At 58.4% G+C, this 27,297-nt stretch overlaps 1 protein-coding gene across 4 annotated transcripts in view; it reads right to left on the bottom strand.

The window, feature by feature from the left end:
* TMPRSS6 (transmembrane serine protease 6) overlaps positions 1–26,577 on the bottom strand; it is a 37,895-nt gene extending 11,318 nt beyond the window's left edge. For 2 of the 4 annotated variants that reach the window (XM_048217979.2, XM_048217981.2), the window contains exons 1-10: positions 26,367–26,577; positions 20,559–20,755; positions 16,068–16,201; positions 14,785–14,852; positions 14,051–14,235; positions 13,747–13,788; positions 9,964–10,168; positions 8,136–8,272; positions 6,643–6,755; positions 6,204–6,313 (exon numbers count right to left, since the gene is read on the bottom strand). In XM_048217979.2, coding sequence (XP_048073936.1) covers positions 6,204–6,313; positions 6,643–6,755; positions 8,136–8,272; positions 9,964–10,168; positions 13,747–13,788; positions 14,051–14,235; positions 14,785–14,852; positions 16,068–16,201; positions 20,559–20,754 — 1,190 coding nt within the window. In that variant the 5' untranslated portion in view covers position 20,755; positions 26,367–26,577. Of the gene's footprint in view, positions 1–6,203; positions 6,314–6,642; positions 6,756–8,135; positions 8,273–9,963; positions 10,169–13,746; positions 13,789–14,050; positions 14,236–14,784; positions 14,853–16,067; positions 16,202–20,558; positions 20,756–26,210 lie in introns of all 4 variants that reach the window. The other 2 variants (XM_048217978.2, XM_048217980.2) reach the window with 1 other exon arrangement.
* Positions 26,578–27,297: the final 720 nt, after the last annotated feature.

Here is a 27,297-nt window from a genome sequence, read left to right as displayed (position 1 = left end):
CGCCTCTGCCGCTGTGCCCCACTCAGCCTGCCTCCCAGAACCATGCCTCAGCTGGGCCCCTGTATGCATCTGCATTTCTGGATCCTGCTGTGGAGACTCTTGGGGGAGGGTGTGCATCCTCTGGCTAATTCCTCCCCCTCCACCAAATGCCACCCCTCCCCCACAAGCCCTCTCCAAGAGGCACCAGGAGTCTGAAGGCTGTGGAACGCACTCTCAGCTACGAAGTGCAGGGTCTGAGGCACATCTTTGCACGGTGGCCAGCTTGCTTTCTCACCTCCATGGATTGGGGATTTCTCCTTCTTGCCTCACCCAGACTGTAAGAAGGGACCCTATCAACCTTCTTGCCTATTAGCAACTCCACACAGGAATTCAAGAAAGTGGATGGGTGGGTAGGTGGGTGGGTGTGTGGGTGGGTGGATGGATGGATGGATGCATGGATGGAAGGACAGAAGGAAAGAAGGATGGATGGATAGGTGTGTAGATAGAAGGGTGGGTGGATAGAAGGAAGGAAAGATAGGTGGATGGATGGATGGATGGATGGATGGATGGATGGATGGACGAATGGATGGAAAGGTGGGTGGCTGGATTGATGGGTGGATGGATAGCTGGCTGGCTGGCTGGCTGGCTGGACGGACGAATGGATGGAAAGGTGGGTGGCTGGATTGATGGGTGGATGGATAGCTGGCTGGCTGGCTGGCTGGCTGGCTGGCTGGACGGACGAATGGATGGAAAGGTGGGTGGCTGGATTGATGGGTGGATGGATGGAAGGGTGGGTGGGTGGATAGATGGATACACGCACACACGCATGCATTCCCTTCCCTAAGGACACAGTAAGTGGGAAGGAGGGCCACAGAAGGCAAGCACTAGAGAAGGGAGAATGGCAGCGTCTGACGTGGAGGCCAGAGTGCTGGACCCCGAGCCGTGGAGCTGAGTTGGAGGCCAGCTTCGCCACATGAATCAGCTGTGTGACCCTTGCGCACATCAGCAAGCTTCAGTTTTCACGTCTATAAAATGGGGGTGATAATATCTCCTTTGGAGGATGTTTTAAGGAATGAGAAAATGAGAGATGAGGTGAGAAGACGACTTCTCTGAAAGCAAGCCGCTGATGCGGTCCGGCTATGAGCTCGTCTAGGGCAGCGGTAGGAGCTGTGCCCACCGCAGCGCCAGCACCCAGCATCGGGGGCAGGCGCTCAGCCTGACCGGGAGCCTCTGAGGCCGCAGGGGTGCCGGCCACCCAGGGGCCCAGGGGAACAGAAGAGCCGCCCCATAGCCAGGCCAGGCCTGCGGAGCCCGTGGTTCTGCCTGTCCCATCAGCAGGAGGGCAGGGGAAATGATTGGGCAGATCACAAGAAAAGTGACATCACAGGAGAGGAAGCTGGCAGGAGGCAGATTCCCCGAAAGGGGGAAGCCTGTGCCGTGGTGACGCCCAGCCCCAGCGGTTCTGCGAAACCAAGCAGCCGGCGACCACTACCCCTAGGCCGAGGCCCTTCCCCGCCTCCAGGCCACTTCAAGGGCAGGAGTCCTTGGCTATGGGCACTGGGAGAAGCCAGGTAGAAAGCAATGAGGTGGGGAAAGGCAGAAAGGGCTCAGAGGAGCGAGGCCACCAGCGCGAGGATGCCCAGCCAGCGGAGGGAGTCCGGGGCCAGCCTTCCCCCATCACTACGCTGGCACCTGCCGGGCAAATCACCTTCTCTCCAGCCCACCCTCCGCTGCTTCTCGCCCATGGCCATTCTGGGTCCAAGGACTGCACCTCGCCCTTGCTATGCACCTTGTGCCAGCAAATCACCACTGTTCCCCAGACCTCGCATATCTCTGCCACCCACACAAGCAAATTTTCCAACAAATGCTCATTCAAAGAATTTCCCAGCATCTACACTGGATGATCATTATCAAAACAGGTCATAACTAAAGGAAATGGTGTGTCCGGTGTTTATGGTTTGGAGGCACACCTCTGCCTTCCTCTCTCAGACATGGGCAGCAGCCTGGGGGCAGGCCTGGGGACATTGAGTCTCCACCTAGGGACCCTGAATCCTTCATGAAGGTCTCAGAAGATAGAGATGGGGCTTCCCAGGCCGTTCTCAGAACTGGCGGGAGCCATGAAAGCTGTTGGTCCTCTCACCAGGACAGGGGTGATGGGTCAGGAGTGCCGGGGCCAAGAGAGTGAACAGCCGGCACGGCTGCTCAGAGGCTCCGCAGGAAAAATCTATATGAGGGCGAGCACTGAGGTGTGCAGGCTCCGTGCAGGGACCCGTGCACACAGGCACGGGTGTGCGGACGCACATGCACTCTGGATCTGACGGCCTTGCTCAGATCTGCTTTCCCCACTTGCAATCTGGGTGATGGTGCAAATGACTTCGCCTCTCTGTGCCTTGGGTTCACTGGTCAGTGAAGGTAGTATGGGGGCCCGTGTCCTCACCCCCTTGTTGAGGATGAAGGAAACGGCACCACAAACCCCTCAGCTGGGTGCCTGCCTGGCCCAGTATCAAGAGCCAGTGGTTCACTCATGGTTGGTACCTTCTAGAGCTGGGTTCTGTCTGGACCTCCAGGAACCAGTGTCCTCCAACCACAAGCTCATTTAGTCTCGCCTGGGGGTGGGGTGGTGTCTGTTTCATGGCCGGTTTTCAGAGGAGCTGCCTGAGGCTGGGAGAGGTGACCCCTCTCCTCGCAGGAAGGGGAGGAGCCAGGATTCCAGCCCTCATCCGTCCGTCTTCGGCTCTCTGCACCTCACCAGCCCCATCTGGAGTGACATTTCACTAGCGACGAATAAACACGAACGATATGGGAGACATCTTTCTTCAGATGTCTGTGTTCATGATAAAAAGTTGGGACCTGGGGCTGGCCTAACGCTTCTGTCGTATAGATGGGGATGGTGGTGTACCCGGAGTTACATGTAGGCTCCCCTGAACACATATCCAGCTTGCCGTGAAGCGCAGGGAGGCGCGGGACAAGAGAGAAGAGGGACAGGAGAGCCGCGTCCTGTCAGGGCTCCCCCACCGTCCTCCCATCCACCACCTGGCTGCACCCTGAAATCCTTCCCACCACTGAAAGGCCAAAGACCAGCAAAAGAAGCCAAGTCTTTAGGCTTAGGTGTCTTGGGCCTCAGTTTCCCCTCCCGTACAATGGGTGGGGTTCAATGGCCCGTCCAGCCCCTACTTTCGATAGCCCAGTGGTGCCTTGAGACACCGGGAGGGGGCCCCCTGCAACTCACCAGAGCCCGACGCGGTGCCTGAAATCCCACCTCCACAGCCTCGTTCCTTTTAATTAGGATTCTCCCCATCCGTGGCCCACATTTAAAACCCGAGGTAGCTCTGGAAGTCCCTAGAACCAGGGCCCAGACCTTTGCCCGACCGCTCCTGGCTACATCATGGAGAGAGAGGGAAGGCCCTCCCTAGGCTGCATGGCCGGGGCCTTCCTTCGTGTTCCTGACTGCTGCGAGCCTGTCTAGACACCACCTAATTGTGCTGAGCCTCGACTCCCTTTCTGCGAAACAGAATGAGGAGGACTTCGACGTCACAGGCCCACGAGCCTGGCTCCTGGCAAATGGAATAGCCATGTGGGTGGGGTGAGGGCAGGAGCGGCAGACCCAGGGCCTCCTGCTTCTTCCTCGAGGACAGAGCGGGCTCAGCTGTGGGTTGAGAGGGAGGCAGGAAAACTCACCATCATCATTCGAACAAGTGTGGCATGTGGGCCAGTCCTACGGTCAGTCTGTGGGCTCCTGATGCTGAGGGGCGGGGCCAGCCAGCCTCAGTCTGGGCAGGCCCCAGGCAGGCAGCAAGGGGGTCCCCAGGGCACTCCATGAGGATAAAGGTCGGGGTGCCCGGAAGTGCACCCACACGCTAGGATGTGAGATGCCTTTTGTTTCCCAAACAGCGCGGGCCCGAAGTCATACCATCTCCTGTCACCCCCCAAAAGCACGGGTCTGAAGTCACACCATCTTCTGTCACCCCCCAAACAGCATGGGCCTGAAGTCATACTATCTCCTGCCACCCCCCAAACAGCACGGGTCTGAAGTCACACCATCTTCTGTCACCCCCCAAACACACTGGCCTGAAGTCACACCATCTCCTGTCACCCCCCAAACAGCACGGGTCTGAGCTCACACCATCTCCTGTCACCCCCCAAACAGCACGGACCTGAGATCAACCATCTCCTGTCACCCCCCAAACACATTGGCCTGAAGTCACACCATCTCCTGTCACCCCCCAAACACATTGGCCTGAAGTCACACCATCTCCTGTCACCCCCCAAACAGCACGGGTCTGAGCTCACACCATCTCCTGTCACCTCCCAAACAGCACGGGTCTGAGCTCACACCATCTCCTGTCACCCCCCAAACAGCACAGACCTGAGATCAACCATCTCCTGTCACCCCCCAAACACATTGGCCTGAAGTCACACCATCTCCTGTCACCCCCCAAACAGCACGGGTCTGAGCTCACACCATCTCCTGTCACCCCCCAAACAGCACGGGTCTGAGCTCACACCATCTCCTGTCACCCCCCAAACAGCACGGGTCTGAGCTCACACCATCTCCTGTCACCCCCCAAACAGCACGGGTCTGAGCTCACACCATCTCCTGTCACCCCCCAAACAGCACGGGTCTGAGCTCACACCATCTCCTGTCACCCCCCAAACAGCATGGGTCTGAGGTCACACCATCTCCTGTCACCCCCCCAAACACACTGGCCTGAAGTCACACCATCTCCTGTCACCCCCCAAACGGCGCGGGTCTGAGGTCACACAACAGGCATTTCTTCCTTTTCCTTTTAATCACAGTCCCTGATAAATCGCCAAAGTTCCGGAAAGCGTGCTGGCGCGTCAGTGAGTGTTGTCAATCCCCGTCCCCTCTTGTCTGAATCAGACCAACCAACAAGCGAAGTCCACGTTGGTGCGTGTGGACACCAATCCCGGAATCCAAGATTTCCCGAGACCTGGAAGCTTCCAATTCTAGTGTATTGGAATCTTGGAGACTCAAAATCTCTGAAGCCAAGAAATCAAGAGCTTTGCATATTAGAATCCCAGCCTCTTGGACCCCCCGAATCCTGGGACTGGAAGGGAGGGCAGAGGCCCAACCTCCTATCAGAGGCAGAAGCTTCTTTTTAGCATCCTTGGACCAGACCCCAGCTCTGCAAGGCTACTTCGAGATCCCTCTTCTCTCCCCAAACCTCTGCTCCACAACACTGGGGCCATGGGAGGGCCTCCTTCTGCTCCCCTACCCCTAACATGCCTCCTACTGGCCCTCCCCTCTCTAACCCTCATCCCATCACCAAGGGCGCCTGAACCTCCCTCTCTCCCCCTAGGGGACGCTCCCTCTAGGGGGACGCCTCTCCCAGCGTTAGACATGGAGTCCCATCATAAGTATCCCCTCCTCCCATCATAAGTATCCCCTCCCCTGAATGTCTCAGGTCACCCTCTTCTTCCCCGACAGGGGAGCGCAGGTCTGCACTGTCTCCACCCCCCACCACCTGCCCACCTCACTCCTCGCAGCTGTCAGGGTCACCAGTGACCCCCAGCTTATCTGCCCCAGGGGGCATTTACCAGTTCTCCTCCTATGGATCAAACCGCAGCCACGACTGACCCACAGCTGGCCCCCCTTGTGGCCTGGCCCCACTGTGTCCTGTCCCATCTCCCGGAGGGACTCACTTCTTCCTTAGAAACTTTGTCACCAGGGGGCAAAGGCAGGACAGAGAGCAGGACAAGTATCCCCCGGGCCATGTGGGTGATACGGAGTGACCCCAGTTATTGCCCGTCCCTGTGGAAATGGTTGGATTAGCAAAAGCAGCCTTGCTCCTGGCTGTGCAGCTTCCCGGCCAGGAAGCCACTTGACTTTGGCCAACAGCAGGGAGCAGGAGAAGGGAAGAGGGGCCTCCGACTGCACAGGGATGGGCTTGGGGCAGGCGCTCTAGGCAGCCCTGCAGTTCCTGCACCATCTCATTTAAGGACTGGGGGTACCAGACAGTGGGGTGACAACACCCAAGGAAGTGAAATCTTTCACTCTTAACATCCAAGGTGGTGGAGACCTTTGGGTGGCAGGAGGGGAGGCTGGGATGGGGGACGGAACAGGGAATGGGTCAAGGGGTGGGGCCACAGGCTGAACACCCCGGCCTATGCTCTCTTCCTGGGCTGCCCCCTCTGAGGCCTGGGACTGGGGCTCCCAAGGTGCATAACTATGGGGAGAGGGAGAGGGTCCCGGGGGCAGGTACCTCCGGTTCTGGATTGTCCACTGTCCCTGGGTGCATGGCAGGTCATACTTCTGCCTCCGCAGAGCATAGGCGTCAAACCAGAGGGCCAAGCCGTAGTCCAGAGAGGGCACCTGGGACAGAGGAGCTGGTCACCAAGTGGCCTGTGGGCTGTCACTGGGCTGGTGACCCCACTTCCCAGGACAACAGAGGGGAGGAGGCCCGCCCACACAGAGCCCCAGCTGGGGCTGAGGTTGGTCAGTCACTCAACAAACAGGCATGACAGTGGCCCACAGAGGCAGACCTTGGCCACCCCTGTCACCCCCCTCCCAGAGGGATTTGCACCCAGGGCTCGGCCTGCGGGTGCATCAGCAGAGCCAGAACACTGGTCCCCTCCCAGCTGGGGCTGGGCCACAGGGTGCTCTGGGCAGAGGGCAGATGGGTGGCAGGGTGTGGGGCTCACCGTGAGGTGCCAGGAGCAGTGGGTACTGGGCGAGTAGTAGCTGGGGAAGTAAGGCGTGCTGAGGACGCCCTGCGGCTCCAGACGGCCCTCCAAGGTCAGGTTCACCTCGCAAGCTGGGCCCCGAGAACAGCTGTTACACAGGGTCCCCCGGCCCCAGATCACTGCTCCTCCCAGCAGGTGAGGGGCAGCGGCAACCCCACCACCCTCCTGCCACTAAACAGTAGACGTTAGCGGTGGAGTGTGACCTTGGGCCTCAGTTTCCCCATCTGTCCCACAGGGACAATAATAGCACATACCTCACAGGGCAGTTAAGCAGATTAAATAGACATGAAATGCTGGAACAGCCTGACAGGGAGTAAGCGCTCAGTAAATGGTAGCTATTCACGTGGAGGGTGCTGCCCTTGACCGTTTTACTCCTAGCACTCACAACTGTGCGAGCCTCATGGTTATGGCGGGGCGGGGGGGGGAACATGCCCCTTTTCGAAGATGAGGCTCAGAGAAGAGGGGGGACCTTGGCTGTGGTCACACAGCGAAAGGGTGAAGAATCAGGAGGGCTCCCCGCTGCCCTGACACCTCTCCCTGGAGTCAGGGTCCCCTTGTTCCCCTGTCCCCGAGCTGTTGTCAGTGACTCCCATGGAACTAGAGCCAGCCCCGGGCACCCCCAGAGGGCCGCCAGAACCTGGCACGCGCAGCTGGCGACCTGGACCACTGCCAGGAAACCTCTGGGGTCAACACCAGGAGAGGAAGGGGAACTAAGTGGGAAGAGGCAGATTGCCAGGAAAGGCGGGGGTCCGGTGCAGCAGTGGCTTGTGGTCTCCTGTCTACAACCCTTTCTTCCGCTACCTCTGGAACCTGCAAGCTTTGCTTGGCCAATCCATATGCCCAAGGACAGCCAGGGCATGGAGGGCGGGGTTCTTCCTGAGAAAGGGGGTCAGGGAAGGAGGGAGGGAGACCCGGAACAAGAGGCCAGCGGGCAGCCTGGAGAGCCCTTCCTGGAAATGCTGAGTGGCCTCCCTGAGCTGAGTGCCAAGGAGATCTGCGGGGCTCACCTTTGATGTGAGAGGACGGTCTGGGGTGAATCAGAAGTTCTCAGGCCTCCTGACCACAGACCTACCCTCCAGCCACCAGCAGGCGCAGAGGGAAGAAGCCCAGGGGAGGAGCCAAGAGAGAAGACATGCGTTCAAGATGGGGACAAAACAGATAAAAAACAGAAAGAGGGCAGGAGAGAGAACGAGGGAGAAGAGGGACAGGGACAGGGAGGGTAGGAGAGTGAGGTAGAAAGTGGGGAAATGGAGTGAGGACAGAGGACAGGAGAGGGTGGAGAGAACAGAGGCCAAGGGCATGTGAGGGTGGAGAGCAGAGGAGCTTCCAGAACCTTCCCTCTGCCCCCATCCCACCCCAACGATGGCAAAGAAAGTGAAGGGCACGCCGGCCTGCGGCCTGGGTTTCTGCCATGGCGCCCCTCCCAGCCCGAGGGACCCCTGACCGCTCACCCTGGAAGGCCACAGGCTGCACGGAGAGCACAAAGGGATCATAGTAGCTGTGTAGGCCCTTCTTCCAGACCACCGCCATGACAGCACCAGACGCCAGGACCTCCACTACCGGCTCCTGACGACTGCAGCCATAGACCCTGGAGGGACAGAGGAAGGTGGCCAGGGTGGGTGGGCCCGGGAAGGGGGTCGGGTGGACTGGGAGTCTGGCCAGCCTGCTGTGTGCCCACGCACAGGTTTCCGACCCTCTCTGGCTCAGGAGACTGACCGGAGGCCCTGTAAGGGTCAGGCCAGCTCCTCAGGTGAGAGAGGCCAGGAGGCTGCCCAGACTACCCAGCCCACCCCCATCCCTCCGGATCCCTGCGCCCCCCGAGTGCGCAGCCTGTACCCTGCATGGAAATAAGGGTTCAGGGTTGAGGGACCTGAGGTCCCCTGCAATGGGCACTGCAGGCCTTAATGTTGGGGTTTCTTTGCTTTTCTTTACTTCGCAGCAGAGCCCGTGTTGTAGGTAAAATGCCTCCTAGTCTCCCAGGGTATGGAGCCCAGGAAACAAGCCACGAGGTTAAAATTGGTTGACGTCCCTTCTGCTTTATCTCCTTATCACCCTGAAGACCTGTCGTGGCTCTGGGATGCAAGGGTCAGGATCCCCCGACCTTGTCTGACCCCTCACTTTAGACCTCCAAGGCTCTGAGAAGGCATGGGCTGCCAGAGTGCCACGGTGAGTGGGGACAAGGCTGAACTGGGTTCCCTCCCTAACAACAGGCTGGGGTGGGGGGGTGGATACTTGAAGAAGCCCCAGGGGAAGCCCATCAGCGTCCCCAGCCCCATCAGGCCTGGAAATCAGATGATGTCTGGCTTCTCTGCACTTCCCAGAGCCCTCCAGGAACCCAGCCCACGCACACCCCAGACTGAGGTCATCACGTCGGGGGTGGTGCAAACGAGCGTGCAGCCTCAGAGCCAGGAGTTCAGAGAGGCCCGGGGCGGTGGGGGAGGGGGCTGCGGAGAACCTTGTCCCCTCTCACCTTCAAGAACTGCCCTTGATCTGAACACACAGCTCCCAGCCCCGCGCCTGCCTGGACGCTGGGCCAGCCCAAGCAAGACAGAGAAGGGAGCAGCGTGGCGCCCCCCCAGCCCACCCCACCAGCAGCGGTTTCTGGATATTTAGTGGGCACATTTAACATGTAGTCGTCGTGGATGGCATTAGTGTGTGTGACAGTCTTGGCACAGATGGTTTGATTGATTGCTTGATTATTTATTTATTTAAGCCAGCTCCACACCCAGCGTGGAGCCCAACACGGGGCTCGAACTCACGACCCTAAGATCAAGCTCTGAGCTGAGATCAAGCATCGGATGCTTAATGGAGCCCCCCAGGCGCCCCGCAGCTGGTTTGATTTAAATCCTCACCATAACCCTGCAACGTGGGTGTGATTGTGCATGCGTTTTACAAGTGAGGAAACTGAGGCTCAGAGAGGCAAAGCCACTTGCCTTAGGACACGCAGCTAAGAAGCAACAGAGCAGGGGGCTGCCAGACTCTGAAGCATTCTAACAAGCCACGTCACCTCCCAGAGAGGACCTGAGGGGTTGTCTAGTACAACTGCTTTGTTACAGATGGGGGAAACTGAGGCTCGGGGAGAGAAAGGGAACTGCCAACAGCACACAGTCATTTCCAGCCTCCTTTCTCCTTCTCTGTGGGTTAGCCTCGCTGTCTCTCAGATTCCAGGTACCAAGGACCAGGGTCACCCAGCCTCTCCTCTCCAGATGCGGGGTGATTTTGACTCCACATCCCCATCCCCTTCCCACCCAACCTCCCATCCGCCTTCCCAGGACTCACGAGGTGATGAGCCTCCTCTCCAGGGGCCCAGCCACGTCGTACATGGCCAGCCGGTCCCGGCACTCGGCCAGCTTCCACTCGAGCCGGAGTTTGAGCATGAGGTCCTTGGGGCCCTGCAGGTGCCACAGGCAGCTGGAGGCCAGGTGGTCGGGCCCCTTCAGCCGGAGGACCTGGCCCTGGCCCACGTAGCTGTAGCGGTAGCAGCCTGGAGGAGGGAGAGGGACAGGCCCCCTGACCCCTGTTAGCCAGGAGGAGAGACCCGGGGGGCCAGCTGGTCCTCCCTGGGCGGGGGTGCAGGGAGAGCCGCCGGATGGGGATCAGCCCAGATGGGCTATGTCCCATCTCTCTGGTTCCCTGCTGGTTTCCATGTCCAGTCTCCCCATCCACGCATTCACTCAATGGTCCGTTCATTCATTCACTTAGCACTCACTGAGTTCTCCATGGCAGGTGAGTGTCAGAGAAAGGTCTAGTCACTGCCTGGGAGCGCCAAGAACAGCGAGGGCAGGTACAGAGCCCAGCGGTAATAGCTCAGGAAGTGAGGACTCAGAGCCTGGCTGTAGGGCAGGGAAGACCTGGGGGGTGGGGGACAGGGTCACAGTGTGAGCAAAGGGCCGGGGGCCAGGGTGGGGTTTGAGGCCAGAGAGGAAGCTGGAGAAGGGAGGCAGGGCCCAGATCACGCCGAGGAGAGGAAGTGCTCTCTCCCGTGACCATGGGGAGCCATGGAGGGTTAGGCAGGGCTGGGACAGGACCAGACTTGGATCACAGACTCCCCTGGCTGCTGGGAGCAACTCTGAGCAGGCTGGGAGACCAGCAAGGTGGCTGTGCCCTAAGAGGAGAAGGGTGGAGAGAAGGGAGCGCGTTCCAGTGGGGCCGGGAGGCCGCCCAGGGTAGAGGGGGCGAGCGCAAGCTGAGGACCAGGAAACGCCGAGAATGAAGCAGGTTGCGCTCATTAAGCATTTGATGCCCACCTGCGGGAGGGCTCCATAAACTAGTTGCTGTCAGTGTTCCCGGTTACAGACCTGCGCCAGACAGACCCCGGCTCATCTAACCTTCTCTGGGCCTTGGTTGGCTGCCCTGGAGAATGGGGGCCGTGGCACCAGCCTCACGGGGTGGTCACACGCTTGGGGATGAAGCGTGCTTGCGCGGCTGCCTAGGACCTGGGGCTCGCACTAAGTAGGGGCCAGGTGTGCGCAGTGACTGCTCTATGGGTGGGTGTGGGGCGAGGCGGAGGGCGGGGCTGGGGGGGCGCGTCCTGAGACCTGTCACCCTTCGGCTGGCCCCCCTGGAGGTGCAGACAGAGCCAGTCTCATTGGCCGCCCTCACTTCTCACCTGGTTCGTTCTCCAGCGGCACCCCACCCCCTGCGCGATGCTTCCCGTCCTGGGGTCGGGAACCATGCGCTTGCGGGCAGTGCCCTGCCGCCTACACCATAGCTCACGCACGCGCCCATTCACGCAACATCATTGTCAGGCACCTACTGTGTGTTTGATTTAGGCTCCAGGGACCCGCAGAGAACAAACCATTGCTCCCCTGGAGCCAAAGTATCTCCCTGAAACCTTCCTGTAGCCCGTGAGGCCGTGGGGATGTGGGAACGAGCCCCTGGAATGTGCGGGGCAGCCCGGTGTGCAGGGAGCTCCTACACCCCGCCCTGCGGTCCCAGAGCCATCTCCCGTCAGCCGTGTGAGTCTGGGCCAGTGGCTTGGCCACCCGGTTCTGGCAAATGAACCCTACAGTAGCCCTGGATCCCACCGCCTTCTCCCGGTGCTCTGAGGACCAGTGAGGGAATGGAGCTGAACAGGCTTTGCTCAGATGCTGCTGCTTCAACCCCCTCCTCCTGATCCCCGCCCCCCAGCATCCTGACTCCAGTGGGGAGTGGATTTCCCCAGGGGGAGACCTGTGACTCCTGCCAATGGAAGAGACAGGGGAGAGCCTTCTGCTTGTTTCTGGGCGTTAGTAGTCTTTAAATCTTGCTCCAAGTTGATGCTTTGCTTTTGCCATTTTAATAATTACTTTTTTTTTTTTTGAGGCTAATTAAGTGGAGAGGTATGTCCTGGTCTCTGTTGATAATCCAACACATCTTGGGTGACCCCGTTACCTCGGGTCATTGGGAGAAAGTACACGCACATGTCCAGCGCGTTCTCCTCGCCTGGCCTTCTCTCATTCTGTTCCCTCTGCCCCGAGTGCCCCTTTCCTCTCCTCTACCTGACAGATTCCTACCTATGTCCCATGCCTAAGTGTATGCCTGGCCCCTTGAGGGTAGCCAGGACCTCGCCCCAACCAGGCAGGAGCAACTCCCCCCCCCACACACACACACCCAGGGGCAGGGCCCTTCCTCTGCTTTGGAGCGTGGCCCCTGGTGTCCATCCCCATCCCCAGGGCGGAACAATTCCCCCTCTCCACTGCCTCTGGGACCTCTATTCTAGCACTGGCACTTGCTGTGATGAGATTCTGTTTATTTGTCTGTCTCTCTCATGGGCTCAGAGCTCCTCCGAGGGCAGGGGTGAGGACACGGTCATCTCGCATCCCCAGAGCAGGCACGGGGCCTGGCATGGGGGAAATGCTCACGAAGCCTGTATAAAGGCTTTGAGTTGTCATCCTCGCCCCGTGAGACACTGTGCACCTGGAGGCCAGGGACTCCGGACGTGCACTGAACCAAATCAAGATAATTACAAGGCAACTGCCGAAAACTTGGGGACACATGGACAGCCAGCACGGGCAAGGGCAGCCAGAAGGCTCATCCCAGATCAAGGATCAGGGCGATGTGAGTAGCAGTGCAGTGTGAGATGATAGAGGATAGGTAGGTAGGTAGGTAGGTAGGTAGGTAGGTAGCCAGGTGGATCGGTTTCTCACATTCTCCTTTGAACCAGTTTTACCATTCTACTGGTTCCCTCACTAATAAGTTAAATACATCTTTGATGTGTGCTCGCTACAGTTTTACTTGAGAATCATGATTTTAGCAATTTGAAAACTGTTCTTTGACCTCATTGCCTCCATCCACCAAGAAAGTGAGCATCTGACTAGCCAGAAGATAAAAGAGGGTATAACGAGGATTTAAATCCTGCCTCCTTCCCTGAGAGGGGGCTGATGCCCTCAGCCTGGCCTCAGCTCTGGGTAGAAACTCTAGGTAGCATAAGAAGAATCTGAGAATGTAAGAGCTTGTGCTCGGGACCACAGGGTACAGTAGCACAGGTGGTGCACTGCACAACTTCAGGGGTCCCCAGTCACACAGACTGCAACGTGGATAGTGCTCCCTGGCACTGTGCAGTATGGTGGCCCTGCTGGTACTCGGCTTCCCAGGACCCAGGAGGAAGACCATGGAACCTCTGGGAGGAAAACAGGTGACTCTGGTAATATGGCATGGGAGTGGGGTTGGAGGGCAGAGCAGATGACCTCAGCTAAGAAGGGGAAGGAAAATGTGACAGGAGTATCCTTGAATATGACAGAAACATCTCCAAGATGGGTGGAAATTAGCTTGGGAGCGAATTGAATTCAGGACAAAAAAGTGGTCACGTTTATGTCCACCTAAACCTGCTACTGACTCTCACACCCCACGCGGGCCACGCACGCACACATGCACGTGCACGCACACACGCGCAATCCCCTCCCCGCACAGGCTCCAGCCTTCCTCAGGACTCATCACTAAGTCCACCATGGCACCCCTGGGATCACCCCAGGCCACTGCTCCCTGCGCCCACCGGAAGCCACGTGGTCCCCTGACACTTGACCAAGCCGAGCAAAACAGCAACTCAAAAGGAAGTGGAGACGGAGAAACAAAAGTGCATACCCAGCGTGGAATTCAGTGCAACTATGTCTTTCACGCTGGCTTCTGTTAAAAGGAAAGGAACAAACAAATAAACAAAGACCAAAAGTAAATAAAGAAAGCGAAATAAAAAATGAAACTAAAAACAGAAGAGACCATCAGAGCCAGCCTGTCCGAGATGGACCCTGAGTGCCAACCCCTGCCACGGCCCAGCCTCGGTCCTGGCTCCGGGGTTGCTGGGAGGCCCACCCTGAGAGCGTCCAGCCCCGGCAGGCAGCCTGCGCCACCCTCGGCCACACCGTCCCTCATCGCCCTCCCCAGTACTGACCCAGGATCACCAGGCCCTCGGGGTCCACCTCATACTCGGCCCTGTAGGGGGCAGGGGCCGAGCCGTTGGCCGTGGACAGCAGCTCCTCTACCAGCAGCGCCCGCACCACCTCGGGGCTCAGCATCGGCCGGCGGTGCTCGGGGATTTGGAGGATGAACCAGAAGAAGCAGGTGAGAGGTCCCTCCCTAAGGCAGGCAGAAGCGAGAGGGGCTGGGAAGGCGCCCGAAATCTGGCCCTACCCAGCCAGCCCTCTGCTCCTGTCGGGGGAGACCACCAAGCGTGGCTCACGCCCGCTGCACACTTCCTACCTCCCAGGCACTGCTGTCTACCTTCATGGAAACCTCCTCACAACCCCCAAGGTGCTCTCTACCTCCCCGTGTCACAGGGAGGCCCTGAAGCACCAGAGGGTGGGGTGTCTGCCACCGATCAGAGGCACGGCGGGGCCACCCCCCACTCCCGCTCCCACCACGGCCTCGCCTAATACGTGCCAGGCCCAAGCGCGCTGCAGCCATTGTCTAGCGCGCATCCCTACCATATCGTTGTGCCCATTCTACAGATGAGGAAACCAAGCTCAGTGAAGGGAGGTCACACACAGGCAGCCGAGTTGCCTTTCTGTGCCTCGGTTTCCCCATTTTTAAAAACAAGGGCATTGCATCAGAAGCCTACAGCAACCCCTCCTATTCTGTGAGTCTAAGGTTCTAGTGAGGGCTGTTTGGGGGGCCAGGGCGACTCACCCAAAGGAGTAGACTGAGCTGGAGTTGTAGTAAGTACCCAGGCGGGTGCTGGCGATGAGCTCCTTGAGCTAGAAGGAGGGGAAGCAAGACCCCCCCGGTGACCATCTGCAGAAACCCCCTTCCTGCCTTGGCATGCCCTGTGCCCCTCCCGGCAGCCCTACTTAACAGGAATCTGCGGGGTAGAGGGGCTTGCCCCTGGTCACCCGGCAGGCCGTGGCCACACAGGGAAACGAGCCTCACCCTCATTCTTTTCCCCTCCCCCCGTACCTAAGCACTGCCCCCCAGCACTGCCCCTCCACCAGCTCTGGCCTACACCAGACCACCCACGGCTCCTCTCCCTCTTGTGAAAAGTCACCCCTCAACTCTGGAAAGCCCCACTTGGCTCCAGAGTCCACTGCTCACTCCCAGCCACCAGCCACCAGCCACGGGAGCTCAGCTGGTCGGTGTGCGCACGGGTTCAAGTCCAGGGCTGATGGCGGGACAGGGGCCACAGGACTGTTTGCTTGTAAAGCACTTTGAACAGCAGAGAAAGAATGTCCACATCATCTCATTCAGCCCACAACCCTCTGGACAGGCACTGTCCTCATCCGCTTTTCAGAGGACGGAAGCTAGCCTTGGGGGGGTCGCCCGGAAGCAAGGACAGGGACGTGGGAAGAGGGGTTTATTTGAAGGTGACTCTGGAGAACACCAGTGGGGGGTGAGGAAGACGGACCAGAAGGGGGACAGCCATCGCGGCTGTGAAGGAGCAGGACAGAGCCGTGGGCAGCTGAGACAGAGACTGACACGGAGCTCTGGGAGAGAGTAGGGGCATCCTCAGAACTGTCCCCTCACCAAGGCTGAGGGAGCCGGGTTATTGATCCACCCAAGGGTTGTTCCTAGGGCTAACCACTCCTCCGCACTTCCGGCCTGTCCTACTGGGCAGGGTGCAGTCCCACAGCGGAAGGATGGAAGGTGCTGGCAGCCAGAGACCCTCCCCAGGGCAGGAAAACATTGCCTTGGATGGGAGGGCACGGGGCTAGGTCCTGACAGCGTCCTTGCACTGCCTTGTCTTCCCCCCACTTCCACTGCTAGTACGTGGCACAATCACAATTTAATCTGAGTGCCTTTGACCCCAGAGCCCACTACCTTTCCCACCACCCTAGGCCACATCCCCTTCCATCATGCCTGGACCAGGACTCTGCTCCCAGGGCGTGCTCTGAAGGGACTGACCCATCGGCTTGGCATGATCAGGGCCAGATCCCCCACCCCTCCCCACCCTGCCCATCCCTGCAGTCCTTCCCTACCATCTTCTGGGCTTTGGCAGTTTCACTGCGGAAGGCGCTGGACTCCCGGCGGGCGAGGTCCTGGGAGAAGTGGCGATTGAGCACGCGGAGGCTGCCGGAATACACCTGGCTGACCGTCACCTCCGCCTTGTACCCTGCCCAGGACGCAACCAACAAGGTCAACCAACGGGGCTGCCGGCGGAGGCTCCTGTCTCCCCCACGCCTTCTCCTGCCACCCAAACCCCCAGCTCAGCCTCCAGCATCTTGGGCCTCTGAGGCACAGCCGTCATCATCATCTCTGTGACTGTCGCCATGTCACCCAGTGTATTTAGTGACAGGGAGGAAAGAGGCCCATAGATGGACCGTATCCTGAAGGCTCCTAGTCAGAAGCTGATGTAATCATCAGTCCAGGATATAGATGACATGAAAGCCAGGAAACCCACAGGGCCCAGAAGGTCAAATTTGTGGGTTAGCACCTCTATACACCCTTCCATTCCCCAGCGTGTTCCGGCCTCACCTACCATGTGGGGCATGCTCATAAACCAAGACAGCTGCGTCTCCCCCTGCAGAGCTGCCCATGCTGGGTAAGACAGGCATGACTCCAATGACCTCACAGCACACAGGCCCATCTGTGAGGCCTGCAAGGGGAGCCCAAGGTACCACTGAGGGAACATGACAAAGAAACTGGGCCTGGGCCTGGGTGACGGTCTGGCTGAGATGGGAGGATTGGAGCATCCATTGGGAAGAGGGGAGGAAGGGAAGTACCTTCAGGGCAGAGGCAAAACATATGCAAAGGCCCTGCGGCAGAGGGATAATGGTGAGGACTGGGTTAAAAAACCTCTTTGGCTGGAGCAATCAGGTAAGGGGAGGGGCAACAAGAAGCGGGGACCTCAGTGGGGCAGGATTTGGGTCTTTACCTGCACAAAAGGAAACCGCAAAAGGTTTAAGATAGGGGATGATGTCATCAGATTTCCACTTTGTAAAGACCCGTTTTTGCTGATGTGAAGAGACTGATTCTTAGCCCTGGGCGTATTCCCCTAGTCATTCATTTATGCATTCATTCAACAAATGTTACTTGAGAACCTACTACGTTAGGGACAGGTCTAAAGCACTCAGGAATACAGCCGTATGACAATGAATAAAACAATACAGAAAAAAGAACCCTGCCCTTAAGAGCTTGTAGTTTAGCGAGAAAGTCAGACAATAAACAAGCATAGTATACAACACATTAGAAGTATAAGTGTCCTGGGAGTCAGGGAGGGGGGGCTGTCACATGGAGGCCAGGGATGAGGATGATGATGTCAGTTACGTGAATGTTAATCTATAGAAAGAGCGGTCCAGGCAGAGGGACCAGCCAGTGCAAAGGCCCTGAGGCAGGAGCTCGTCTGGTGGATCTGAGAAACAGCAAAGAGTGAAGGAGAGGAGAGCAGGAAGCAATGAGAAGGGGGAGAGGACAGCCGCACAACGTCTAGCCGACCACGGGGGGACTTTGTTTTGACTGTGGGAGGTTTCAGCAGAGAGGTTAGGGGCTTTGAGATGCTTTCTGAAATGATCCCTTGCTACTGTGTGGAGAACAGCTTCTCAGGAAGCAAGGGCAGAAGCAAGGAGACCCACAGGAATCTCCTGCCGTCATCCATCCTGCTGGAGAAGCAGGAGAAGCAGCAGCTATGAGCTGGGAGAAAAGAAATGTGGGGCCCCCTGGCAGCCAAGGGAGGAAAGGGTTTCAAGGAGGAGGGAGTGAGGTGCCTGGTCAAGTGTTGCCTATGGTTGGGATGCCATGAGGACTGGGGACTGGTCGGATCTAGCAAGCCGACGATTGGCAACCTTGGTAAGCACCCTTGGAGGGGGGCGGGGAGCCAGCTGGGAAACGTGCACGAGGGGCTGGGGGTACAGAATTGGAGACAGCTCTTTCAAGAAGTCTGCTGCCAGGGGGAGCAGAGAAATGGGGGGCACCAGCGGGATTTGGTGCGGGAAGCAAGGAGTGTGCTTGTAAGGGATGGGCCGCTGCGGGAGCCCGGCCACCGCGCTGGAGGACAGCTGCCTTTGGAAGGGGCAGGGACGGTTCACCCGTGGGGGACGGGGCAGGAGGGCAGATCCCATGGGTGTATCTGGAAAGGTGTGTGGCCAGCATCCATGGGGCTTGTCTTCTGAATGGTTCCATTTACCCGTTGAAACAGGAGGCAAAGTGTGTGTGTGTGTGTGGGTGGGTGGGTGGGTGGGTGGGTGGGTAGGTTTGGGAAGAAAGAATGAACTGTCAGCCAGGAGAGCAGGAGGGGGAAGGTATGAGGAAGATACAGCTGGGCAGTATTAAGGGTTCCCAGCACAAGCAGAAGATACCCCCGGGGCCCGGGCCTACCCGCGGTGCGGGACAGAGCCAGCTGTCACCCCCGCCTCTCCTCTCGGGCCCCTTTCTGCGTCAGACTGCCACTCAACCAGTCATTGGCAACTCACTTTGAGCTTCTCCTGTGCCCGTAGACTAGGTCCCTTTCTCTCCCCTTCTAGATGCATCTCTTTGTCTTTGCCCAGTGCCCGGTAACCAGAGCCCAGCCTGAGCCTGGTCAGGAGGGAGCCCTCAAACAGCTCCTTAAGTGCCGCCTTTACCCTAAATCCCTTTGGGGGTGCAGCAGTTGGCTTCCCCCAGCTAAGGCTTTGCAGCACTCACCCCCTGGGTCCTCAGCCCCATGGAGCACCCACTCCCTGAGGGTTGATTCACCCCTGGAGCATAGTCAGGAGAAATTAGACTTCCAAAGAAAGACAATTGGCAGTCGAGTTCCTGGCCCTCCAGCCTGACAGCGAGGTTTACCCCAAAGGCTAATTATCTGGCTGCCTAAGGAGGCCTTGGCGGCCCTGCGCTATTTGGGGTGCTGGCTTCCTGCCGGTGGTGAAATGCACACAGCTTCCACCACCACCACTCCCGCCCCCGCCCACATCACTCTCTGTCGGCTCTGAGGCTCCGAGAAGGTTCACGGCCCCCTCTGAGCTAGAGGTAGGTAGGTCTGCGGCAGGCCTGGGCCCAGGGGCCGATTCCAGACCTCCCTTGGAGATGGGCGGAGGGTCAACCTGATGATACTCCAAAATGGGTCCCTATTCCTTTCAAAGGGCCTGAAATTCCATCAGTACGAATATTTATGGAAAGGCTCTGATCCCTTGGGCAAGGTGCATTGTCTCCACCATGGCTCCCCTGGGCCCGCAGCTTCCTCTGTCCTAGCCCATGCCATGCTTTCTGGTGAGGGCAGGGGCGATCTGCAGAGCTTGGCCCAGAGCCTGGGGCACAGAAGGTGCCTGGTACTGAATATGTGAATATGCATGAGTGAATGAGTCTTCTGCAGCATAGGGGAATGTTTTCATCGGCACCTTCTAATGCGCTTTATCCGTCCCTTCCCATTGCCAGGAGCAGAAGGAATGATGTATACTCTCCATCAGTTTCGGAGCAGGACATAGTAGGAGCTCAAGAGTGTTTATTGAGGGGCGCCTGGGTGGCGCAGTCGTTAAGCATCGGCCTTCGGCTCAGGGCGTGATCCCGGCGTTCTGGGATCGAGCCCCACATCAGGCTCCTCCACTGGGAGCCTGCTGCTTCCTCTCCCACTCCCCCTGCTTGTGTTCCCTCTCTCACTGGCTGTCTCTATCTCTGTCAAATGAATAAATTTAAAAAAAAATCTTAAAAAAAAAAGAGTGTTTATTGAATGAATGAATGAATGAATGAATGAATGAACGAATCCATGCATGCAAGAATGAATGAATGGAAGGATAGACAAATGGACCCAGGATATGGACCAGGTGCTCCCGAGGCTCCAGGGGACTAGTTGAGGGCTGTGATACCAGAGGGGGAGGCCAGATTCAGGACAAGGGAGGGGCCCCGGGCTGCCTGCTTGGGATACTCTTGATCCCCTTTCATTGCGTGTTGAATTGCAAACGTGCCCAAGCTGGGATATGAAAGCCAGCTCTGTGCAAGGACACCCCCCTGGGTACTCGAGTCCTGTGTCTCCCTCCCCTTTTTCCCCACTCATGCTGGGGCCTTGGAAACCCAGAGGTGACAGAGCTGTGGTCCCCACCCTAGAAAAGTTCTCAGGTTGGGCTCAAGTGAGCAGAGGCGCTAACTCGTGCCAGGCACCACCGGCGCCACTGGGCCTCCTCCCATGAGCCAACTGGCTCCGAGCCCAGGGGCAACCCAGGAGGGCTTCAGACAAGGGGAAGCAATGGTTACACTCCTACTTGGTGGTTCACAAGAGTGGGGTGCTGCGAGAGCACTCCTTTCCCCAGCTGATGGGAGCTGGGGGCACTTGGGTCCAGCAAGGAACTTGCACTTGGCCGGAGCCCCAGGACCTAGAACATAGGTGCGGTAGCTCTCTGATCTCCCAGGACAGAAGGAAGACTCAGAAAGGAAGTGCCTTGCCCAAGTTCACGCAGTGTGTTGCTAGGCATTGCTGGGCCTGGAATTCTGTCTTGCTGCACCCCCCACAGCCATCCCAAGTCCTCGCCAGCTGCCTCGCCCAAAAGGGCCCCCCCGCTTACCTAGGAAATACCAGAGCAAGACCCCCACTGAAGCCAGCACGACAAGGGCCAGCCACAGTGGCGCCAGGCGGAGGTAGTCCCGGGCTTTTCTCTTGGAGTTCTCAGGAGCCTTGAACATCCCCTCCGGCTCTGCCTCCTCACCGTCACCTCCATCACCTTGTCCGCCAGCTGCCTGGGGCGCCTCGGCCACGGGCATCCTGGTGGAGAAACAGACCAGGCTTGGAAATGGCCTGACGTATGCACAGGAGCTTTTGCCAAAGATCCATGGTGCACGGAAGTAAGACAGCATCCCCGCCTCTCAGACAGGAAGATCCTAACTCCAGGAACCAGTGATCAAGAGTGGGCCCCAAGGCAGCTCGGAGGAGGAAAGCAAACCTCAGAGCAGCTCGCTCCAGAGGGCACACAGTAGAGCCGGACCCTGTCTGGCTGGGGAGCCCCCATCTCTGCAGCTGTACCAGCCCCTCTATGGTCAGAGGACAGATGGAGGTTTCAGTGCCCGAGCTCCCCTCCCCCCCCCCGAGATTATTTCCACACCTGGAATATGTGGAGTACAAATGTCTATAAACCAGCTCCTCGTGCCTCTGGCTTTCCTTCTGCTGGGTGCTTTTCCTCCCTCTTGGTTTTCCAAAGCACAGCTTCCCAAAATACTGATGCCTTCCATTCACTTAGGTCCTCCCCCGGCAGCCCCTTGAGCCAGCACCGTGCTGGGCCAAGGAGCTGTCCTTCCAGGAGTCCCATCCCTCTGGTCTCCCCACCCCACCCCACCAAAGGTCTCCTCGGGACAGAGAAGGAAGCACAAACTACCAGTCACTGAGCATCTATGGAACGCATTTCATTTCATCCTCTGGTTGTCCAGGGATGTGGGGACTGTTGTCCCCACACACTCTTCTTCCTCAGGTCCACTCTGTGCAGACACGTGACGCGTACTATCTTGCTTGAACCTCCAAACGCCATTCAAGGCTCTGTACCCATTGGACAGAGAAGGAAACTGAGACCCAGAGTGTTTTAGCCTCAACTCAGTCCGGGGTGTTCCTAGCCTCTTTCTCCCAATGTGATTGGAATATCTGTCACTTGTTATCAACCCCATTGTACGGATGAAAAAACTGAACCCTGGAGGCTAAGCCCCTGGCCCAGGGTCACACAGCGGGAAAGCGGGGGTGGGGGGGCCAAGTCCAGGTGTCTGACCCCCTGCTCCTCCCACCACCCTGGGCTGCTTCCTGTTCAATGAGCTGTTAATGAACAATCATGATTTAATAATAACTGAGTGACGCCCCTCTCAGTGCCCTGAGGCTGCAGCTGTATCTTCAGATGCCCCCTCCCCCCGCCAAAAAGCTACTCAGCTTCTCAGGCAGGTTTTCCCACGGCACAGAGAAGGCCCTCCAGCCACCCACCCACCAGCAGAGCGAGGATTCTAGACCACCGAGAGGTCGCCTCTTATGCATCCGTAAATGCCGCAGGGGCTTTAATATACAGCCCCGATGTGTATGTGGGTCTGGGAGGTGGGGTCTCCTTGGAGCCAAGTCTTCGGTTTTTACACAGTGGGTTTTCTGAACATGGGGCTCCTCAGTGAAGTTTGAAGTCCTTCTACCTGGATTCAAGGGGCCTCCTGGCCCTCCTCCCTGCTTCCCTGCTCCCTGTCGCTCCTCCTAGCATTGCTCTGGCACCCAGCCACCGTGACCCTCTCTGTCCCCACCCAGTGCAAGGGAGGAAGGACTGCTTGTAATTCTCAGCTGCATGAGACCCCGTCCACCCCAAGACATCACCACACATGGGGCAGGTCCTGCTGGCTTTCGTGGGGCCACAGTGCAGGAGGGTACATATCCTGCAATGGCAGGGACAGCCCTGCCCACTGCCCAAAGTGTCCACAGCAAAGAGAAACAGGCTGTCCCGACAAGTTGAGCGGGGCTAGATCAGGGTGCACCCAGGGGACAGGCCGACTCCTTGCCCTCTCTCAGCCCAGGTCCACCCCTTCTGCCCCAGGTGGCCACACCCCTGGTTTACTCTTGAGTCTGGATCACTAAGGAGCTATTTCAGGATGACTCACAGAGCCTTGGGGACATTTATTTCAACTGTTTTCTACACACTGTCTCCTGCACACCTACAGAGACCCTGTGGACCTAGGTTCTTCTATCACCCCCATTCTACAGATGAGGAAGTTGAGGCACAAAGAGGTTGAGCGGCTTGGCCAAGGTCTCCCCATTGGTTAGCAGCAGAGCCAGGTTGCAAAGCCAAGCGGTGTATCTCCAGAGTAGTGCCCTCACCCCTACACTCCACGGCCTCCCACATCACCAGGGTACAGGCGGGGAAAATGGGGCGCAGAGAAGGTCAGACGTCTATTAGAGGAGGCACCAAGGGAAGCAGTCCAAGATAGGAGGTTCAGTAGACCTCCCCTCCCTTCTTCTCCTGTCTGGGAGGACGGTGAGCATCTCAGAGGAGCCCATTTCTAGAAAAGCCACTGTGTAAAAACCCAAGATAAGATACAGCCCAAGGTGAGGGGGTGCAGTTCACCTGGGCTCCCCATCACCTCCCACCTGGACTCCTGGGGCAGCCTCCTACCTGGGCATGCTGTCTCTCATCTCCTCCTCCAACATGTCCTCACATTGTTGCAAGACAACCCTCCCTGCCCACCGCCAGCCACCCACCACCACTCAGAATCCCCTTGTGGCTAATAGCCACTCTGATGGCTAACTGCCATCAGGCACGTCACCCTGCAGGCCTACAAAACCGCATCTTTGTGCCGCCCGGCCCTCTGCCTGAGGACTGCAGGGATTCCCTAAAGGCCCGCGTGCAAGGCCACCGGCCCCGGGGATGGGTCTCTAGGCCCTGGGTGGTAAGCTGCCTCCTTGCCTGGGCAGCCCTGGGTCAGGTCAGCAGTATGCCTGGCTTGGGTGTGTATGTGCTCTTTAAAGACGTCTTTATTTATTTGAGAAAGAGAGAGTGCACCGGGGTGGGGGCAGAGAAAGAGAGAGAATCTCAAGCAGACTCCCTGCTGGGGGTGGAGTCCGACGAGGGGCTCCATGAGATCAGCACCCAAGCCGAAACCAAGAGTCGGACGCTCAACCCACTGAGGCACCCAGGCGCCCCTAGTATGCCTGCCTTTGGCTCTGTTTCTCTCCCCCTACAGGAAACACGGGTCTGTGTCTCATTCAACCCTGCTTTCCCATAGAACCCAGGACAGGCCCTGCTGCATGAAGGAAAGAGTGAATGGCTAGGGTCTCCAGACTCCTGGTGCAGTGCTCTCTCCTACACATACCCACCTCCAGGAAGCTGGACTTGGGAGGCTAGGGGCTGGGGCTTACATGCCTTGTCTGCATATGGAGGCCTGGTTTTGGTTACTGAACCATTCCATTTTTGTCAGGCACCTGCTTTGTGCAGGCTCTGCTCTGGGCGGGGGGGGGGCATACTGGGGGACAGGAGACCTCTCTCCAGTCCTCTTGGGGCTGATAGCCCAGCAGGAGATGGGCAGTGGTGACCGTTGAGTGCTGTGAAGATGACTCACCGCTCTTGTCTTTTACTATTTTACCTGAGTTGGCCAACTCCCTGCTGACCTTTCCCCCCATCCCCATTATTTCGAGGGTCCAGTCTATCAGAAGGGTTTTTGGCTCTACCTTCCAACTGCCCCCAGAACCCAACCCCTCCTGGCACCTCTATGGCTCCCACCATCTTCCAGGTCAATATCATCTGTCACCTTGACCACTGCAATAGCCAGCCGCCTGCTCATGCTCTCCAGCGAATTCCCACATGACCACCGGAGTGGACTTTTCATTGTGTGCCCTGCTCATGGGCCTCACATGGCTCTCGTCCACCTAGAACAGAGCCCAAAGCCCAGATCCCAGCCCACAAGGGCCTGGGGACATGGCCCTGGTCTTTCTGTCCTCTCCCACCCTCCACTGCAGCCACTCCTGGCTCCTTGCCAGACCTTCCACAGATCAAGTGCGTGCTGCCTCAGGGCCTTTGTACTTGCTGTTCCCTCGGCCAGGAGCGCTTTTCCTTCCATTTGCCCCATGGCCTGCTCCTTTCCCTCCTTCACGTCTTTGCTCCAATTTCTTCATAGCACTTCTCAGGCCCTCAATTGCATGATAGGCTTCCGTGTCCTTTGTCTGTCTCCTCTCTGGCTGTAAGTGACACAAGAGCAGGGGCGTATGCTGCTCCCCGCTGCGTGCCCTGCTCCGACGGCAGAGCCCGGCACCCCATCATCGTTGTCGAGCCACTGAATGCTAGGATCCCAGCTCCTTCCCAACAGCTGGAGGGTGCTGTGGGCACACGTGGCCTGGCCTTCTTTCTCCCCGCTCCCTCTTCTCCCCTCTGGCACCCCAGTGACACTGGACGTGTCGGCTATCCGTTCTATCAATACGCAGATGGGAGAAAACTTCTACAGAGCAAGGGCTCGTAGCATGAAGAACGTCACATGGATTGTTTCTCGAACCCTGAAAATTCCTACCCGCGTCACCTGGCTTTCCCACACGCTCTCCCTTCTGCCTGGGCTGCCCTCCTCTGCCTTGGCCAGCTCCCAGCTGACCCCTGCACACCTCAGCCCAGCTCCCACCTCTTCCTGGCAGCTCTCCCAGAGGGCTCAGCAGCTGCCTCTCTTGAAGCATCCTGGGCCACCCCCATCACTGCGCCCTTCACCGTGGGGGCATCCCCTGCCCCCGGATGGTGAGCCCCTTGGAAGGAGAGGCTGGACGTGGCCCAAGCTTCTTCTCTGACCCCAGCACCTGGCCCCCTCCCTGGCACCTGTTCCTCCTGCTCTCTGACCCCTGGAGTGTCCTCAGGCTGCCCCCTGGAAGCAGAACTCCCGAGGGGGTGGGGGCTGGACTTCCTCCCGCCTGCGGGCACTTTGCTGGGCAATGCCGCCAGCCACATTCTCCTTCAGCCTCCAGTAGCCGGGGACATGTGCTTCGTTATCTCTATTTAATAGCTGGGGAAAATGAGGTGCAGAGACATAAAATGACTTGCCAGGGTCATTCATCCGAGGCAGGGCAGAGCAAGGAGGAACAGAACGAGAAACCTGATCTAGGGCCATGGGAGGCAGCTTCCAGTGAGGCCCCCCAGGGCCTAGAGTAGATCCCTGCTACAAGCCACTTCGTGCGTGCCCAAGTGTGGGACTGTGTGCATGGAAATCCCTTCCACAAGCGCAAATGCATTACAAATGCATACATGGGTGTGCATAGACCGAGACCCAGGGAGGTACCCACACACCTGCCTGTGACCCACAAACTCATGGATGCATTGCTTGCACTTCACACACGTGTGCACGTGCAAGAGCGTGTGCACTCTCACTCTCGCACACACACACGCACGCACGCAGAGCCAGCTGCATTCAGTCTGAGCCTGGGAGCTAAGGGTCCCCAGTTCAGTGCAGCGTCAGGCTCGGGGCCAGACTCCCACACCAGGAAGCCCAGGGAGGAATGCAGGCTCGGAGGGGGGCACGTCCAGTCTTGCAGAGTGAGGGTGGGGTGCTCAGCCTAGCAAACGGTGTCTCCCCTCCGCCCAGTCCCTGCTCCAGAGTCCACCAGCCCCACCTGAACCCAGGCCTGCCAGCACCCCAAACCTGCAGCCCCTCCACAGCCCCTGCGCCTGTCCATACGCCTGGCCTCACGACACCCTGTTCTGCCTCAGCCCCCGCTCTGTGGCCCCTTGCCTTCTGCTTACCCAGTCACTGCCTGGCCGATGGGGCCCTGCCGATCTTGGCCTCAGAGCAGGGCCAATGGCTCCAGCCCCAGGGAGACAGGCCTGGCTCTCCGAATGGACACCGTCACCAGGTCATTCTTGGATCCCGGTCCCCTGTTCTGGAGGCCCCCCGCTTACCTTTGGGAGTGGCAGGTGGGTGCCGGGCCGGCACGCAGGCCCCAGAGCCTCTGTTTGTCCAGGCCAAGGTCTCCCTACCCCCACCCAGCCTTCCTGGGCTGGATCAATGGCCCAGAGCCATGGCCAGGGTGTCTGGCCCTTGTCCCCTGTGGCCTGTGGCCCCGGGCTCCATGGGCCTTCTGCCGGGTTCAGGTCGGCACTGTGACTGAGCACAGGTAAACAGGCCGGAGGCAGGAGCCAGGCATGGCCCGCCCCGCCCCACCCCGCCCCGTGGGCACCCCGGAGGCACCCCGGAGGCTCGCAGGCAGGTGCGGGAGATCCGAGCTCTCCCCTGAGGCCTGTTGCCTGGTGACGTTCCTGCCTGGTTACAGCCCCTGGTCCCCTAGAGCAGGAGGTGGGGTGGCTGAGGATGGAGGGGCGGGGGTGGCTGTGCAGAGGGGCCCGTGCTGTGGGGCAGGGGCTCTCGCGGGTCTCCTTACCGAGACTGGTGAGACCAGAGGGTCCGGTGGCCAGAGAGAGAACGGAAGGCCCACAAGCTCAGGGGGACAGAAAAGGAGAAAGTGGGGTGGGGGTGGGGTTCGATCCTATTTTCTGTTCTGCTGGAAATTATTTGAATTACCCCATGGTTCTCTAGAGCTGTGCTCTCTGTTTTGGTGGCCACTGGCCACCCATGGCTTTTGGGCCCCTGGGATGCAGCCATTCTGACCCGAGATGCGCTTCGTGGGAAAGATACGCAGTTGGTCTCAAAGACAGTGCAAACAGGGAACGTAAAACATCCCAAGAATTTTCACATTGATGACCTGTTGAAATGACAGCATGGTGGCTATATTGGATTCAGTAAAAACATGGCTAAAATTCAATTCCCCTGCTTCTCTCTATATTTTGTAGCTTGGCTCCTAGCCCGCCGAGCTCACACGTGTGGCTCACATCC

The sequence above is a fragment of the Ursus arctos genome, unplaced genomic scaffold (genome assembly GCF_023065955.2).
Source record: "Ursus arctos isolate Adak ecotype North America unplaced genomic scaffold, UrsArc2.0 scaffold_21, whole genome shotgun sequence".
NCBI classification, from domain to species: domain Eukaryota; kingdom Metazoa; phylum Chordata; class Mammalia; order Carnivora; family Ursidae; genus Ursus; species Ursus arctos.
This window is presented reverse-complemented; position numbering and strand designations above follow the sequence as displayed.